The following is a 12918-nucleotide window of genomic DNA, read 5'->3' on the forward strand; positions in this document are numbered from 1 at the left end:
GATGGTGCCACTGCATTACAGCCTTGGTGACAGAGTGACTTCAACTCAAAAAATAAAAAAGAAGAAATTCAGTTGAGCTTGCAAGTTGCAAGCCACCTTGTCCCTCCCACCCCCCCGAACTGGCTGGTACAGCAAGTCTGAAAAGGGACCCATAGTTTGCATTCCTCACAAATTTCTGGGTGATGCTGCTGGTCTGAGTATAGTACAGGGGCCCTGCAGAGTCCTAAGCTCTGTTGACTAAGACACAAGTCACCATGGTGGTTGGCATTCCACATTACTCTGGAGCTGGTGGGAGCAAGAACCTGCTCCTTTCCCTCTTTCTTTACCAAGTGCGGGAGTAAATTCTGAGTCTCAGTTCATAGGAGTTTATCGACTATCCAGGCAACTCTCCTGCCTTCTGAGTTGCATTGTCTGGAGAACTTTTGTTCTCTGTTGAGTAATGGGATACTACCCATGCACTAAGAATTCAACAAAAGCAAGTTTCAGTGTCTGTTCTCAGATGAATTGGGAAATGGTCAATACAACTGAAGGCTTTTCTACCAAACACGCAAAAACATCTTTTCTATTACAGTGCTTCCCAAACTTGAGGGTGCATGAGAATTGCCTGCAAGTCTTGTTGAAACAGACTGCTACCTCCCCTTGCCCGGAACTGGCTGGTGCGGAAAGTCTGGAAAGGGGCCCCTAGTTTGCATTTCTCACAAGTTCCTAGGTGATACTGCTGGTCTGATCAGCACACTCAGAGAACCAGTGACCTGCTGAAATGATGGAAAGGGCTTGCTGGAAAATGTGAAAGGATGAAGGATATAGTACCCCAGAGTACCACAGCTAACTTTTGGCATATTGATCATCATTCAACATTTTGGCATATTTCCTTCCAGTTTTTAACTAATTATTATAGCATAAGCCTTGTTCCTATAGCATTAAACTTTTTATGAACAGTTTCAGTGGCTGCAAACATGTATTAATAAATGGCTTTACCATAATTTAACTCCCTCTTTTGCAAAATTCATTGGTAGCCTGCTTACTCACAGTGCAAACTCCGAGCCCTGAGCCTGGGGCATGGCCGTGGTCCAGTTCAGAAGGCCTTTGTGAACTGTGGCCTTGGCCTCCCTTAGACCATGTGCCATATCTGTATTGGAGCAGCTAAGACAGCATTCCACAGTTTGCATCATATTTTACCTCAGATGGGAGTGAAACCAGGCTCTCTTCTTTGCTCCTGAGTGTCAAAATCATCTTCATCTTTTAGTCATTAAGGTTTCAGAGACACAGGTTACGCTTGTTTTAGAGATAGAGCAGGTGTGCTAGGCAAAAGAGAGAAGAGAAGAAACCTCCCTGATCTCTGGAGACTGAGCAAAGTATTTGTTAGTCACATTGGGAATTTAGTAAAGGCGGTTCACCACATTACTGAACATGTATAAGACATGGGGAATGTTTTTTAAATTACTGTGATAAAATATGCATAGTATAAAAATAGCCATTTTAAGTGCTTGGTTCAGTGGCGTGCAGTACATTCACAATGTTTGTACAGTCACCACCACCATCTGGATCCAGAAGTGTTTCATCATCCCAAACAAATTCTGTACCCACTAAGCAATAACTCTCCGTTCTCCCTTCCCCAAGCCCCAGGTAACCTCTTTTTTACTTTCTCTCTCTATGAACTTGCCTATTCTAGGTACCTCATAGAAGGAGATTCAGACAATATTAGTCTTTTTGTGTCTAGTTTATTTCACTTAGCACCATGTTTCCAAGGTCTGTCTACCTTTTAACAGGTGTCAGTACTCTTCCTTTTTCCGACTAGACAATATTTCATTGCACAGTTATACCACATTTTCTTTATTCCTCCACCATTGGGCTGTTGTGAATAATGGTGCTGTGAACATGGCGTACAAATACCTGTTTGAGTGCCTGCCTTGGGAATGCTTTTAAATCACAGTGGTCTGACACTGTCTAACGTTTGCAACATCTGTTATGGTCTGCATGGGCTGTGGATTGTGGGGAGCAGGGTGCTTTGGCACAGGAGCGAACTAAGAGTGACATGCACATCCAAAACACATAACATGTGCTTCTATTGGTTGCTGAGATCTGAAGGAGTGAATATGTGGACCACCTGACCTTATATAATCATGTAAATAAATGCCACCGTGGTTTGGGTTCAAAGCATTAACTTTCTGCCTGGTGCAAATTAGTACTTTGGAAATGATAAGGATAAGTCCTGAGGGCTCCTGTAAAATGGAGAATTTTGCCAACATTGTGACTATTCCTTGAGCTGTCATTAAGTTGAAGATTTGAGAGCAGTCTTGGATATTAACTTGGAAAGTAAGAATTGGAGCCAGGAATAACCCGGGGTGGGATTAGAAAGAGTATTGCCAAGCAAGGAAAGAAAGACTTGTATCTTGCCAAAGTCTGAAAACATGACTTTCTGGAAGCTTTGTGTCTGCCTGGGTCCTTGTGGCAGGAAGCCCTGTCAGCCCGTGGCTCTCGGGGTTGTCACCAGCACAGGGCATGTCTTAATTAGGGACAGCTGATTACTGATCACTCTGCCTGTCCTAGGAATGGTGGCACCTCCCAACAAGGCAGTTAGCTCCCTGAGCCACAGTGCAGGCACCTCCTGAGGAGACAGAAATCCCAGTGGGCTGTACTAAGTGGCAGCTGTTTGAATTAAAATCTACTTGAAGATGGATTTGGATTGACTAGGATGGACTGGAATCATTTATTGTCACTGTGAGTGCTCTCTGGCCCTGTTCTATGTAAGAGCTTGTCAGCTCCTGGGAGTGATTTGTTCACAAGTCTGCAATGATGAAAAGGACATTGGTAATCGAGAGACTGTTAGAGAAGGAACAGAACCCAAGTCCCGGCTGGGGTGACGTGGCTTCTTGGGGTAGCTGGAGTCTGCAAGCAAGCAAGCCTGAGAGCCACAGAGATTGCCCCATCCTGGGAAAAAGAAAGGGGGCCGAGGTACACTGAGCAAAAACAATAGAAACTAAGACGCGTAATTGTCAGGGATTTTTTTTTTTTTTAAGACAGAGAAAGAAGAAAGCCTGCAACTATTAACCCATTCATAGAAGCATCTGCCATCGGTGGACCTTCCTGATATTTCCTCTTGTTTTCTTTCATGTATCAACACACTCCAGCCCCTCCAAACTTGTCCATTCTCAATCATACCAGGCCCTCTGTCCACACCACGTTTGTGGACTCCCCCTTTTCCCACTGGTAGAATTCTACTCACCTTAAGATTTGCTTCAGTTTTCACTTATGAAAACCTTTTCTATTTTTGATTTTACTGTAGAGACGACTCGCCAACTAGCCTGGGCTGGTGTTGAACCCATGGGTTCAGGCAATCCACTCACCTCAGCCTCTCAAAGTGCTGGGATTACAGGCTGAGCTACCGAGCCTGACCACCTTTTCCATTTTCAGGGCATGGTTAATTACTCCTCTCTCTGTCTTTTCATGCTACTTGATACATATGCCTTAATTGTACAATCCAATCATGTTGAAATCATTCCAGTTCATTTTATTCTCCTTGTATTTCTATATACATAAACAATAGAGCTTATGTTATGCTGTATGTAAATGTCATATTCTATTCCATCCACTATTGTGCAACTTTTCACTCCATGTTTTTTCATTTATCCATGAGCTATGCTCTAGTTTATTTCTTTTAACAACCTTATAGTATCCCATTATTTGAAGATATCATACTTTTGAGCTGTGAGAAGTCACCCACAAGAGTGGTAGCTTCCTATCTGGTGGTGAGTGGCTTGGAGAGTTGGGAGATAGCACGTAGCAAGGGCCATGACACCACGTAGGCAGAATGACTACAGACTTGGACCCAGGCATATCTGAATTTATGTCTTGGGGTTGCCCCTCCCAGGCGTGTGACCTTGAACACACTGCCTTCATCCTGATGATGAAAGTAAGGCCTACCTCATGAGATTCTCATCTGGAGACAGAGGCTGTCACAAACATGCACTCTTGAAGTCAGGAAAGCCCTCCCTTCTTGCCCACATGGATTTTGTTTGGTCTCCACAGGCCATTGGGAACGCCAAGACCACCCGCAATGACAACAGCAGTCGTTTTGGGAAGTACATCCAGATCGGCTTTGACAAGAGGTACCACATCATTGGGGCCAACATGAGGACCTACCTCTTGGAGAAGTCCCGAGTGGTCTTCCAGGTGAGTGGGAGGGCATGGCCCTGTGTCTCTCTCGTGGACAACACCCTCACCTGTACCCTCGCTTGCCTCCTCTGGCCCAGAGAGTGCCTTATCTCTTGCATTTGTCGGAGGACAAGCTTGTTTTTTCAGGACTTCCTTTTCTCTCGCCACTAAGTATTCCTTCAAATGGTACAGAGGCATATTCGTTTATTATGATAAAATATACATAGCATAAAATCAGCCACTTTAAGTGCATAATTCAGTGGCATTCAATACATTCACAATGTACAGTGTTAGACCTCAAAAACCTCTCACATGTGCTTTTTTAGATTCAATTAGCACACATGTATTGCATGCCCATTATGTGTTATCCTGTGCTAGATGCCAGGGATACAGTGAAGAACAAGACAGTCCGTTTCCTCATGGGTTGCAAAGTTTTGATCAGGGAAACGTCACGGATACAGAGTGTGGGTTTCAGCTTTCATGAGAAAGCTTCTTATTTGATAAACACTTGGCTGCCTACTTCCTCTTCAAGTAAGTCCTACTTCTTACCTGACTCCAGTCTTCGCTGTCCTTGCATACCTTTTGTTTCTCCTGCTCGGCTACTCTGTGCCACTATGTGACCCTTTTCGTTCTCTGCCCTGCCTTTGGCACATCTTGCAACGCCAACACCGGTCCTCCCCCAGCTCCCCTTGAGCCCCAGCACTGAGGTGAGGAGATGGCCATGTCCTGGCTTGAGTCTGCAGCGCTCTTTGGCCTTGGGTTCAGTGGCTTCCCAGGCCGCCGTTTTGGCTGCCTGCAGAGGAGACATCAGAACCGTCTCATCTGTGTTTCTTGGCAATGCCTCCGTGCTGGTGCTTAGCGAGCATCCCGTGAATTTTTCCACCAGCTCCACCTCCCTGTTGTTTTGCCCAGGTTTTCTCTGTACCTCACAGGCTGGTCTGGCAACCTTATCCTTCATCTCCTTGCAGCCAAGGGAGCAACCTGCCATGGAACTTTCTCTTCTTTGCCCAGGCCTCCTGAATCCCCGCCCCCTCCCCCACGCTCAGCCAGGGGAAGGCCAGTCCATCTGCAAGTGTCCACTAGAAGTCCTGTCCCACTTGTGGACCTTTCCGACTGCCCATCCCAGCATGACAGACAAGCACAGCTCTCACTTCGCTCCGGCCTCCCAGAGGAGACTGGAGCTTACAGCAGGGGACCGGCCGTCTTCGAGCAGCATGTAGGTCTAGATAAGTGTATGTCGATTGACTGACCCACCCTTTGTGGAAGAGCAGTAATGCTCTATGTAGAAGGAAAAAAATACATACATACATTTGTATACGTCAAGAGGTAAAAGTCATCAGGTTGGAAGCAGGCCCGTAATAGTGAATGGGAAATCAGAAGATGGGAGTTGAAGGTGACAGAGATGTGAAGACATCAGCCCCATCACCCAAGCACCCTGGGGTTACTGTGGAAGAGGGAGTCATCTTGGAGGTCGCTGCCCTAAATTTGCTTCACTCTTTCCTCCCCCAGGCAGACGACGAGAGGAATTACCACATCTTTTACCAGCTCTGTGCTGCTGCCAGCCTCCCGGAGTTTAAGGAGCTCGCACTAAGTAAGTCAGCAGGTGCATGTCCATCCTCCAGGGTGGGGTGGGCTGTGCTCAGAGCCCTCCCTTGTAGGTTCTTGTCTCAGCTCTGACTCTCACATGGCTGTGTTCCCTAGGCCTCTGTGATAAGTAAAAGAGGGTTAATGGTACCCAGGCCTTCCGCCCCAGAAAGCATGTGAAGATGAGTGGCCAGGGAGGAAGTGTGGTTTCTACAACTTCTCACGCATTATTATTTTTAAGATAGGCTTCACTTCAGACATCCTAAGAGACATGCCCACCCACAAGTATCCAGAGGTTTCATGGTACACATCGCTTACTCCTAGTCAACACGTTTTAAGCCATGTGTGCGACTGAGAAAGAGGAAAATAGAGAAGGGAGTGACCGCAGAGGATGAGGGGCTTATGCGGATGGGCCTCGGGACTGCCCAGCTGTCTGGTCCCTGCGCGCATGCATGGAAGCTTCTAGCACACCTGCGCTGGAGCACGGGAGGGAGGGAAGGAGGCAGCGGGCCGATCGCCTGTTGTCCCCATGAGATGGGTGCTGCCTTGTCTCCCTGCTGCTGTTTGCTAGGAGGCAACATCTGTTCGCTTTCAGGCTGCTGGCTGGAGCTGGCAGAGCTGTGAGCTGGCGTTGGTGCTCGATTCCCAACCACATGCACCTCCCCGTGGGCCTGGAGCCTCTGCCCCTTCTCTGAGGGCCTTGTCACGAAGGACCGGTGCTGCCGCTGTGTCCTCCGAGCCTGGGGCATTAAGGACAGGCTGGGCAGTGGCATCCTGGAGTCACCAGCCCCCTGCCCTGGCTGCCCTGGCTGCCCTGGCTGCTGCTTGCTCTGGGGGAGTGTGGGAGGTCCACAACTGGTAGAGCACGGGAGGGTGTAGAGAGCCGGTGTCTCAGCAGAGGGCGGCCGGTCTTCGTGCTGCTGTGCAAAAGGCAGACTTCTGAACTTGACTGTCCCTGATTCAGGTCCCCCTCCCTAGGGTCCACTCGTCACAACCTGCTCACGCCCTACTCAGTTGTAAGGAAGCTGCGTCTAGCAGATCTAACTGAGCGCATTCAGCCCTACATGCTTAGGTTGAGGGAAGAGGGAAACCAGCCATTGTCCAGTTTTGGCATCCTGTCAAAGTCAAACCCTCGCCTAAACCAAATACTGGGCACAGCTGTCTTGTACAAAGTGCTGTATCTTGTGAGAGATTTAATTTGACAACTTCTGGGTCACCTACCAGCAGCTCGACCACACTTTTTTTATGAAATAGCGAAACACGAATCACTTCCTATTCAAAGGTAGATTATTGGAAACAACTATTTTATTGTCATGGTGTTTGGCTTACAATGAAATTTTGGACATTGAGGAACTTATTTATGACAAAAAAATCAAAGTTTTATAGCTTATGTTTTTCTAACGTGGTAACGTGTGAAACAGTCACCCACATGCTTTATAGCAGGTTCCTGAATATACATTGTGCAATAGTAATTTGTGTGACATCTTCCAAGGGTGTTTTTCTACTCAGGCAGACAATGCAGTCTCATTTTCTTCCTCCCACATTAATACTATGTGATTTATTGCCCAGCCTGTTGGAAGAAGATGTGGAAGGATGCACTCATGATTCCTGAAAACTGTTTCTCAACTGATTGATCGTATCTCAGTATACATTCCATCTCTTTATTTGCTTTTTCATGCAATTTGAATGGAAAACTTCAAGGAAACATACATGTTTGAAAGATTTGCGCTGGTGTAAGTCTGTCCTGCATAATACCAGCAATCTCTTAATGTCCCCTGAGAGGGGTCATCTGAGTGGTTTGCTAGATTTACGGTGTCTCCTCAGAGGTGACGTCCGAGAGCAAAGGGCTATATGATTACTAAGGGTAACTTTTGTTATGTACAGTTGTTCTGAATGCTGATCTGTGCCCAGGTCCCCTCCAAAGAGCTTATTGGCTCGTCCTTCCTGCAGGGCACACACTACCCAGGACCTGTTATGTTTCGCCCTGTGCTGGGAGTGTCTGTAATGTCGAGATATGCTGTCAGCAGAGACCCAACTGGAGAAGGATCGAGCCGGGAATGAGCAAACGTGTGAGGGTCTCGAGCTGCATTTGTGCCTCAGTCGTTCAAGTGTGCCTCAACTTCGTAAAGCAAAAAAAAACTGTGTCCCTGCGGGCACATCATACCCCTCATTTGCCACATGAGCTTGTCAAACTGAGCTTTTCTGAGGCCACAGAAATCTGATTCTAGGGTGGATATACATTGTACTTGTATCAGACTTCTTAAAAAAAGTCTGCGGTGAACCCGATTACGTCGGTTTGTGACTTACTTATCTTTTGTGTTAACACACTTTTCCCATACCAGTTTACATAAATACAGCAATACATCCTGTCAGTGTCATTTCGTATTCTCTTTGGATATTCGGTTTTCTCTCACATTTGCCGTTGTGGATAAAGACTGTTTTAAAAGGGTTCCCGTCCCCTGGGACAGCATGCAGAGGGAGCGGAAGCCAAGGGTCATGGTCCGCGGGTGACGTGTGCTCTCACTTGCCTCATGCCTTTTGTCCTTCCCTCCCACAGCAAGTGCTGAGGACTTTTTCTACACGTCACAGGGAGGAGACACATCCATCGAGGGTGTGGATGACGCTCAGGACTTTGAGAAGACACGACAAGCCTTCACACTCTTGGGTAAGGAGCTTCTGCGCGGAAGACACAAGCCCCAGGCTGAGGTTGTGGAAGGGGGAGCACATGGGGACGTCCCACACAAGGCGATGCTTGCCAACCTTCCTGCTCTATGGGGGACACCCTCTTGCTCTGGTGACTCTTCCTACCCTCTTTCCACCCCACCCCTCAGGCTCTGATCTTAACATTTGGAGCTCTGTTGGCCTCTTTGAGTCTCTCTTTCCTGGGCACTACAACATGTCCTTTGCTACTCGCTCAGGCCATCGGGACCAAGGGAGCCGTGCCTTTTTATGCCGTGTCTGGGTCTGGAGGCAGTGGTCTAGAAAGAGTACCCTATTGATCCAGAGCTCTGTGTGTCCCACTCTTGGAGTCAGAGTGGGAAGCAGCTATAGAGATCAGGTGACTCTGTCACACATACAGCGCCCATTCTGTCAGCTCTGTTTCCTTATAGAGCTTAGCATGAAATCCTTCAGACAAGAAGCTCTGTCCTTCAAGGGCAGAAAGGGACCGTAGAGCTGGAGGAAATTGCCCTTGTCCCCAGTCAGCTTTGGGAAGAAGAGCCTTTCCTAATTGGAGAGTTGAAGTGTTACCTTCCTGGGACCTGCAGCCAGAAAAAGGGAGGCTCAGGCACTCAGCCTGAAATCCAGACAGGGGCCCCGGGTGGCCCTCATGTCTTCCCAGCCCCTTCCCTGACAGGACGTACATTTGGCTTCTGAACTTGTGGCTAACTGGGAGCAGCACATGTGGATTCCTTGGTAGGAGTCAGGGAAGATCTACCTAGTATCCAGATAAAACAAGCAGGACGCACCCTGATCTCTGTGTGGGGAGACAGCCAGGCTCTCAGGTGCTGAGATGCTAGTGTTGGGCAGTTCTCTCTGGTGAGGGGTGAATAGATAGGGTTTGTCTTTTGTACCCATGAGCTCTCAGTCAGGAAACAGGAACCACACTGGCTATTCCAACAGAGAGAAATTAGCATAAATAGTTGTTAACTAGAGTAGTAGTAGATGATGAACTATGTAAGGACTTTAAAAGGCCCAGAAGTATCAGGCGCAAAAAAAGAGCTGCCCTCTCGAGGGTGAGGAAGCGCAGCCAGGACTGCTGGGGGGGCCCCCCACCCTTGGCCGAGGCTCAGCCCACTCCTAAGAGGGTGTGGCCAGGGCTGGTCTACACAGCAGGCTGCAGTTGCCCTGGGGTGTGGGGCAACTGCAACCTGACACTGAACAGAGACAGGCCTGAGGGCTCAACTGGCATTCATTCATCCACGAGGTTGCTGGGCTCCCAGGTGCACAGTGACCATGGAGGCTCAGGACCAGAAAAGGGAATGTCTTCCTGCTGCTATTGACTTGCAGGTGACCATAGCAGCCTCTGCTGACTGCACTTGACATTCCCCCGGCAGGCCAGGGAGAGTGTTGACAGGGTCCAGCGAGGGCAAAACCCTGACTTCCTCAGAGTCACATGCCTGCCTTATTCTCCAGAGTTGGGGGCATGTTTGGAGAAGACTTGGCATCGAGCAGCTTCTACTCTGCCCCAGTTATCAGGGAAAGGAGGAGACCTTTGGCAGCTGCTCTGGTCGTGAGCAGTGGACATGCACTTATAGAAGGAGAGGCGCTAAGGAGGCGGGATGCTTTAATTCTCAAAGCAGACCGCCTTCGTAAAATGAAGCGTTATAATAAGACTCTTTTCCCTATTCTTCAATACATCTTTAATAAGCATGGCCTTTATTTTCTATTCTAGGGGTTGGCAAACTTTTTCTTTAAGAAGAAGATGGTAAATATTTTAGGTTTTGTGAACCATATGGTTTCTATTGCAACTACTCAACTACCACGGCTATTGTATCATGGAAGTCTCAACAGGCATAATATAACTGAGTGGCCATGACTGTGTTCTAATAAAACTTTATTTACAAAAACAGGCCATGGGCCATAGGTTACCGACCCGTTTTAACGCCTCAGGTTTTATTGTTGGATTTTTGTTTTTGTTTTCATTTTGGCTTCCTGTAGTGAGGTACTGCTTATTCAGAGTCCCAAAGAGAAGGAATTCTCTTATGCGTGTAGTGCAGGGATTCCAACAATTGTTGGAATGGGGTTTAATATTCATTCCATATCTGCCCCTTAAATTCCTGTTTGACAGGGTGGTTAGAGCTTTAGAAACCGACAAAGCACTAGCTCCCCAGAATGAGTACAGGTGAGAGAAAAGCCAGTGCCTGAGTGGTTATCCCTCTTGCCATGTTGGTTCTAGCGTTGCTCTCTGACTAGTGATTTTCATGGGCCTTCCTGAAAAATAAGGCCCTCTGAGCTCAACCCAAAAGCTTGGCACTTTTCCTCCCGCAAGGGCACATAGGCGTCTGGTTTCCTATCTGTCCCGGATCACCAGCCTTTGGCTTTAACCCATATTCCTTTCACTGGGTATATTCCATTACGTTGGGCCAAGATGGCTGCCTAAGTTCTTTGGCCTTTGGCTGTTTTTTGTTTCACTAGACTACATAAAACCCTGTATTTGAATAAGGCATGTGTCTCTGTGGATATCTGCAGGTATTTGCAGTCTGTGTAATGGCCATCAACTTGGCCACCCTTCCATTTGTGTTTCTGAGCACCTGCCGTGTGCAGGTGCTGTTCCAGGCGCTGTCCAGGCACTGGGCATACAATGATGAAGTCAGAATAGGGATTCAGCACATCATTTTGTTAGTTTTCACGTCGTATGTTTTGAAATTTTACATAATAAAAATTTAAAAGTAAATCCCTGCCCTTACGCAGCTTACCTGGTAGTGGTCATCTAACATGAAAGCCTAGAACAAACTTTGTTTGGGTCATGCTTGGGTTGTCTGGGGAATTTTTTGATCTTAGCATGACATGTCTGTGTCTCCCATCTGTACGGGTGCCTTTTTTTTTTTTCTTTTTAGCCTGAGTAAAGGATTGCCTTAAAAATAAGTAACTGCAGCTGAGAGGAATGGGGGGATCAACTGTATTGCTTGAACCTAGTAGCAGTTCATTTTATTCTGTAGTCTTTCTAGAATAAGTCTGAAGCATTTTGCAGTTTTAAAAGAAATGCCAGTGCCTTCAAGCTAAATATAGATTGTAAGAGATTGTCCATGCCTTTGATAACTCATAAAGCTAAGTAGCAAATATGACAGCAGGTGATTGCTGCCATAGTGGTTCTGTTTCGGTGCCTGGCTATGACAGGAGGATGTGAGTAGCACGGTGAACCACAGCCCCCGTCCGGAATGGCTGAAGGCCAGCTGGCCACCAGCCCTGGAATGGCAGTCCCTGGAGAAGTTTCTCTTCTCCCTCCCTGGTCTGTGCTGTGGATGCGTGTCACAGATGTTGCAGGTTATTATGTGGGGAAAAACGATTGCAGATAAATGACCATTCTTATTAAACGCATAAAAACATCCATAAAGTGTTTGATTGAAATGCAGTCCAAAACGAGTCTGCAGAATTGCCGCCTCTCCTCTGCTCTTCGAGAAGCTAAAATGGTAGCATGACCCAGCTGGCTTGGCCAGGACAATCAGAGGGAGGATATTTCCTGTCTAGTCCAGGGAGGGCCCTTTGCCCTCGGAGCTGTTGCTGTGAGAAGTAATTACTTGGTGAGGAGCTTGGATCACTTCAGGAATCACTGGGCCAGAAACGAAAATCAGATCTTATTTTTTTTTAAAAAGTCCTTAAAGAGGGTGAGATGTCCTTTCCATCTTACCACAGATATTGAGTGTCATTCATTCACTTCTTTTTTCCAGGAGTCAGAGAGTCCCATCAGATAAGCATTTTTAAGATAATTGCTTCTATCCTGCACCTGGGAAGTGTGGCGATTCAGGCTGAGCGCGATGGTGATTCCTGTAGTATATCAGTAAGTTGCACACCCGCACCTGAGATAAAGGTACACGATTTGCTCTGTTCCTACCGTCTGATATGACTGAAATGTGTCTCTACACTTAGAGGACACTCATAGATTATTTACTCGTAACAGGATTAGTTCCTGTTCACTTGCTGATAATTTTTAAAAAGAGCTCATCCTTTTAAAATCATCTGCCATCAAGTTTCTGTTGCTGAGGGTAGGGAATTTGGTGGCTGATTAATGACTTCTTTTTGATGGCGACATGCTCTCGGCCCACTGAGTACATTCTGAGCTCTAGACAGAGGTTCGTGCTACAAGGAGGTGAAAGTGTGTTGGACCCCTTGTGTGGTGCCGCCCAGAGGGGCTTTGCAGTCTAGCTGGGTGGTGGCAGCCCCTGCCGAGACCAGCGGCAAGTGGCAGGATGTTGAGTGAGACATTATGCGAAAGGCCGCAAACCATTAAGGGTTCTGTAAAGACTCGTGATGGAGGTTATTTCCTCTCTGTCGTGCTGCTGTGTGGCGGCTGACAGTCTAGTGGTGGGCAGGTGGGGCGTGAGTGCCAGCACAGTTGTGCCAACAATTGCTATGCCTTCTCTGGGACTTGATGGTGTTGGGCTAGGCCAAGTGGTATCCTGTCCTTGAAGAGGTGAATCTGCAGCTCTTGAGTCTAGACCTCTTTTGTGCCCATCTGAT

General features: G+C 47.3%; 1 protein-coding gene across 1 annotated transcript in view; it reads left to right on the plus strand.

Moving 5' to 3' along the window:
* MYO5B (myosin VB) overlaps nt 1-12918 on the plus strand; it is a 180734-nt gene that overhangs the window by 35654 nt on the left and 132162 nt on the right. The window contains exons 3-6 of the mRNA XM_021715771.1: nt 4030-4173; nt 5665-5750; nt 8301-8404; nt 12129-12238. Coding sequence (XP_021571446.1) covers nt 4030-4173; nt 5665-5750; nt 8301-8404; nt 12129-12238 — 444 coding nt within the window. The remainder of the gene's footprint in view (nt 1-4029; nt 4174-5664; nt 5751-8300; nt 8405-12128; nt 12239-12918) is intronic.

The sequence above is a fragment of the Carlito syrichta genome, unplaced genomic scaffold (assembly GCF_000164805.1).
Source record: "Carlito syrichta isolate Samal-C Ts95f unplaced genomic scaffold, Tarsius_syrichta-2.0.1 Scaffold307624, whole genome shotgun sequence".
In the NCBI taxonomy this organism is placed as follows: Eukaryota; Metazoa; Chordata; class Mammalia; order Primates; family Tarsiidae; genus Carlito; species Carlito syrichta.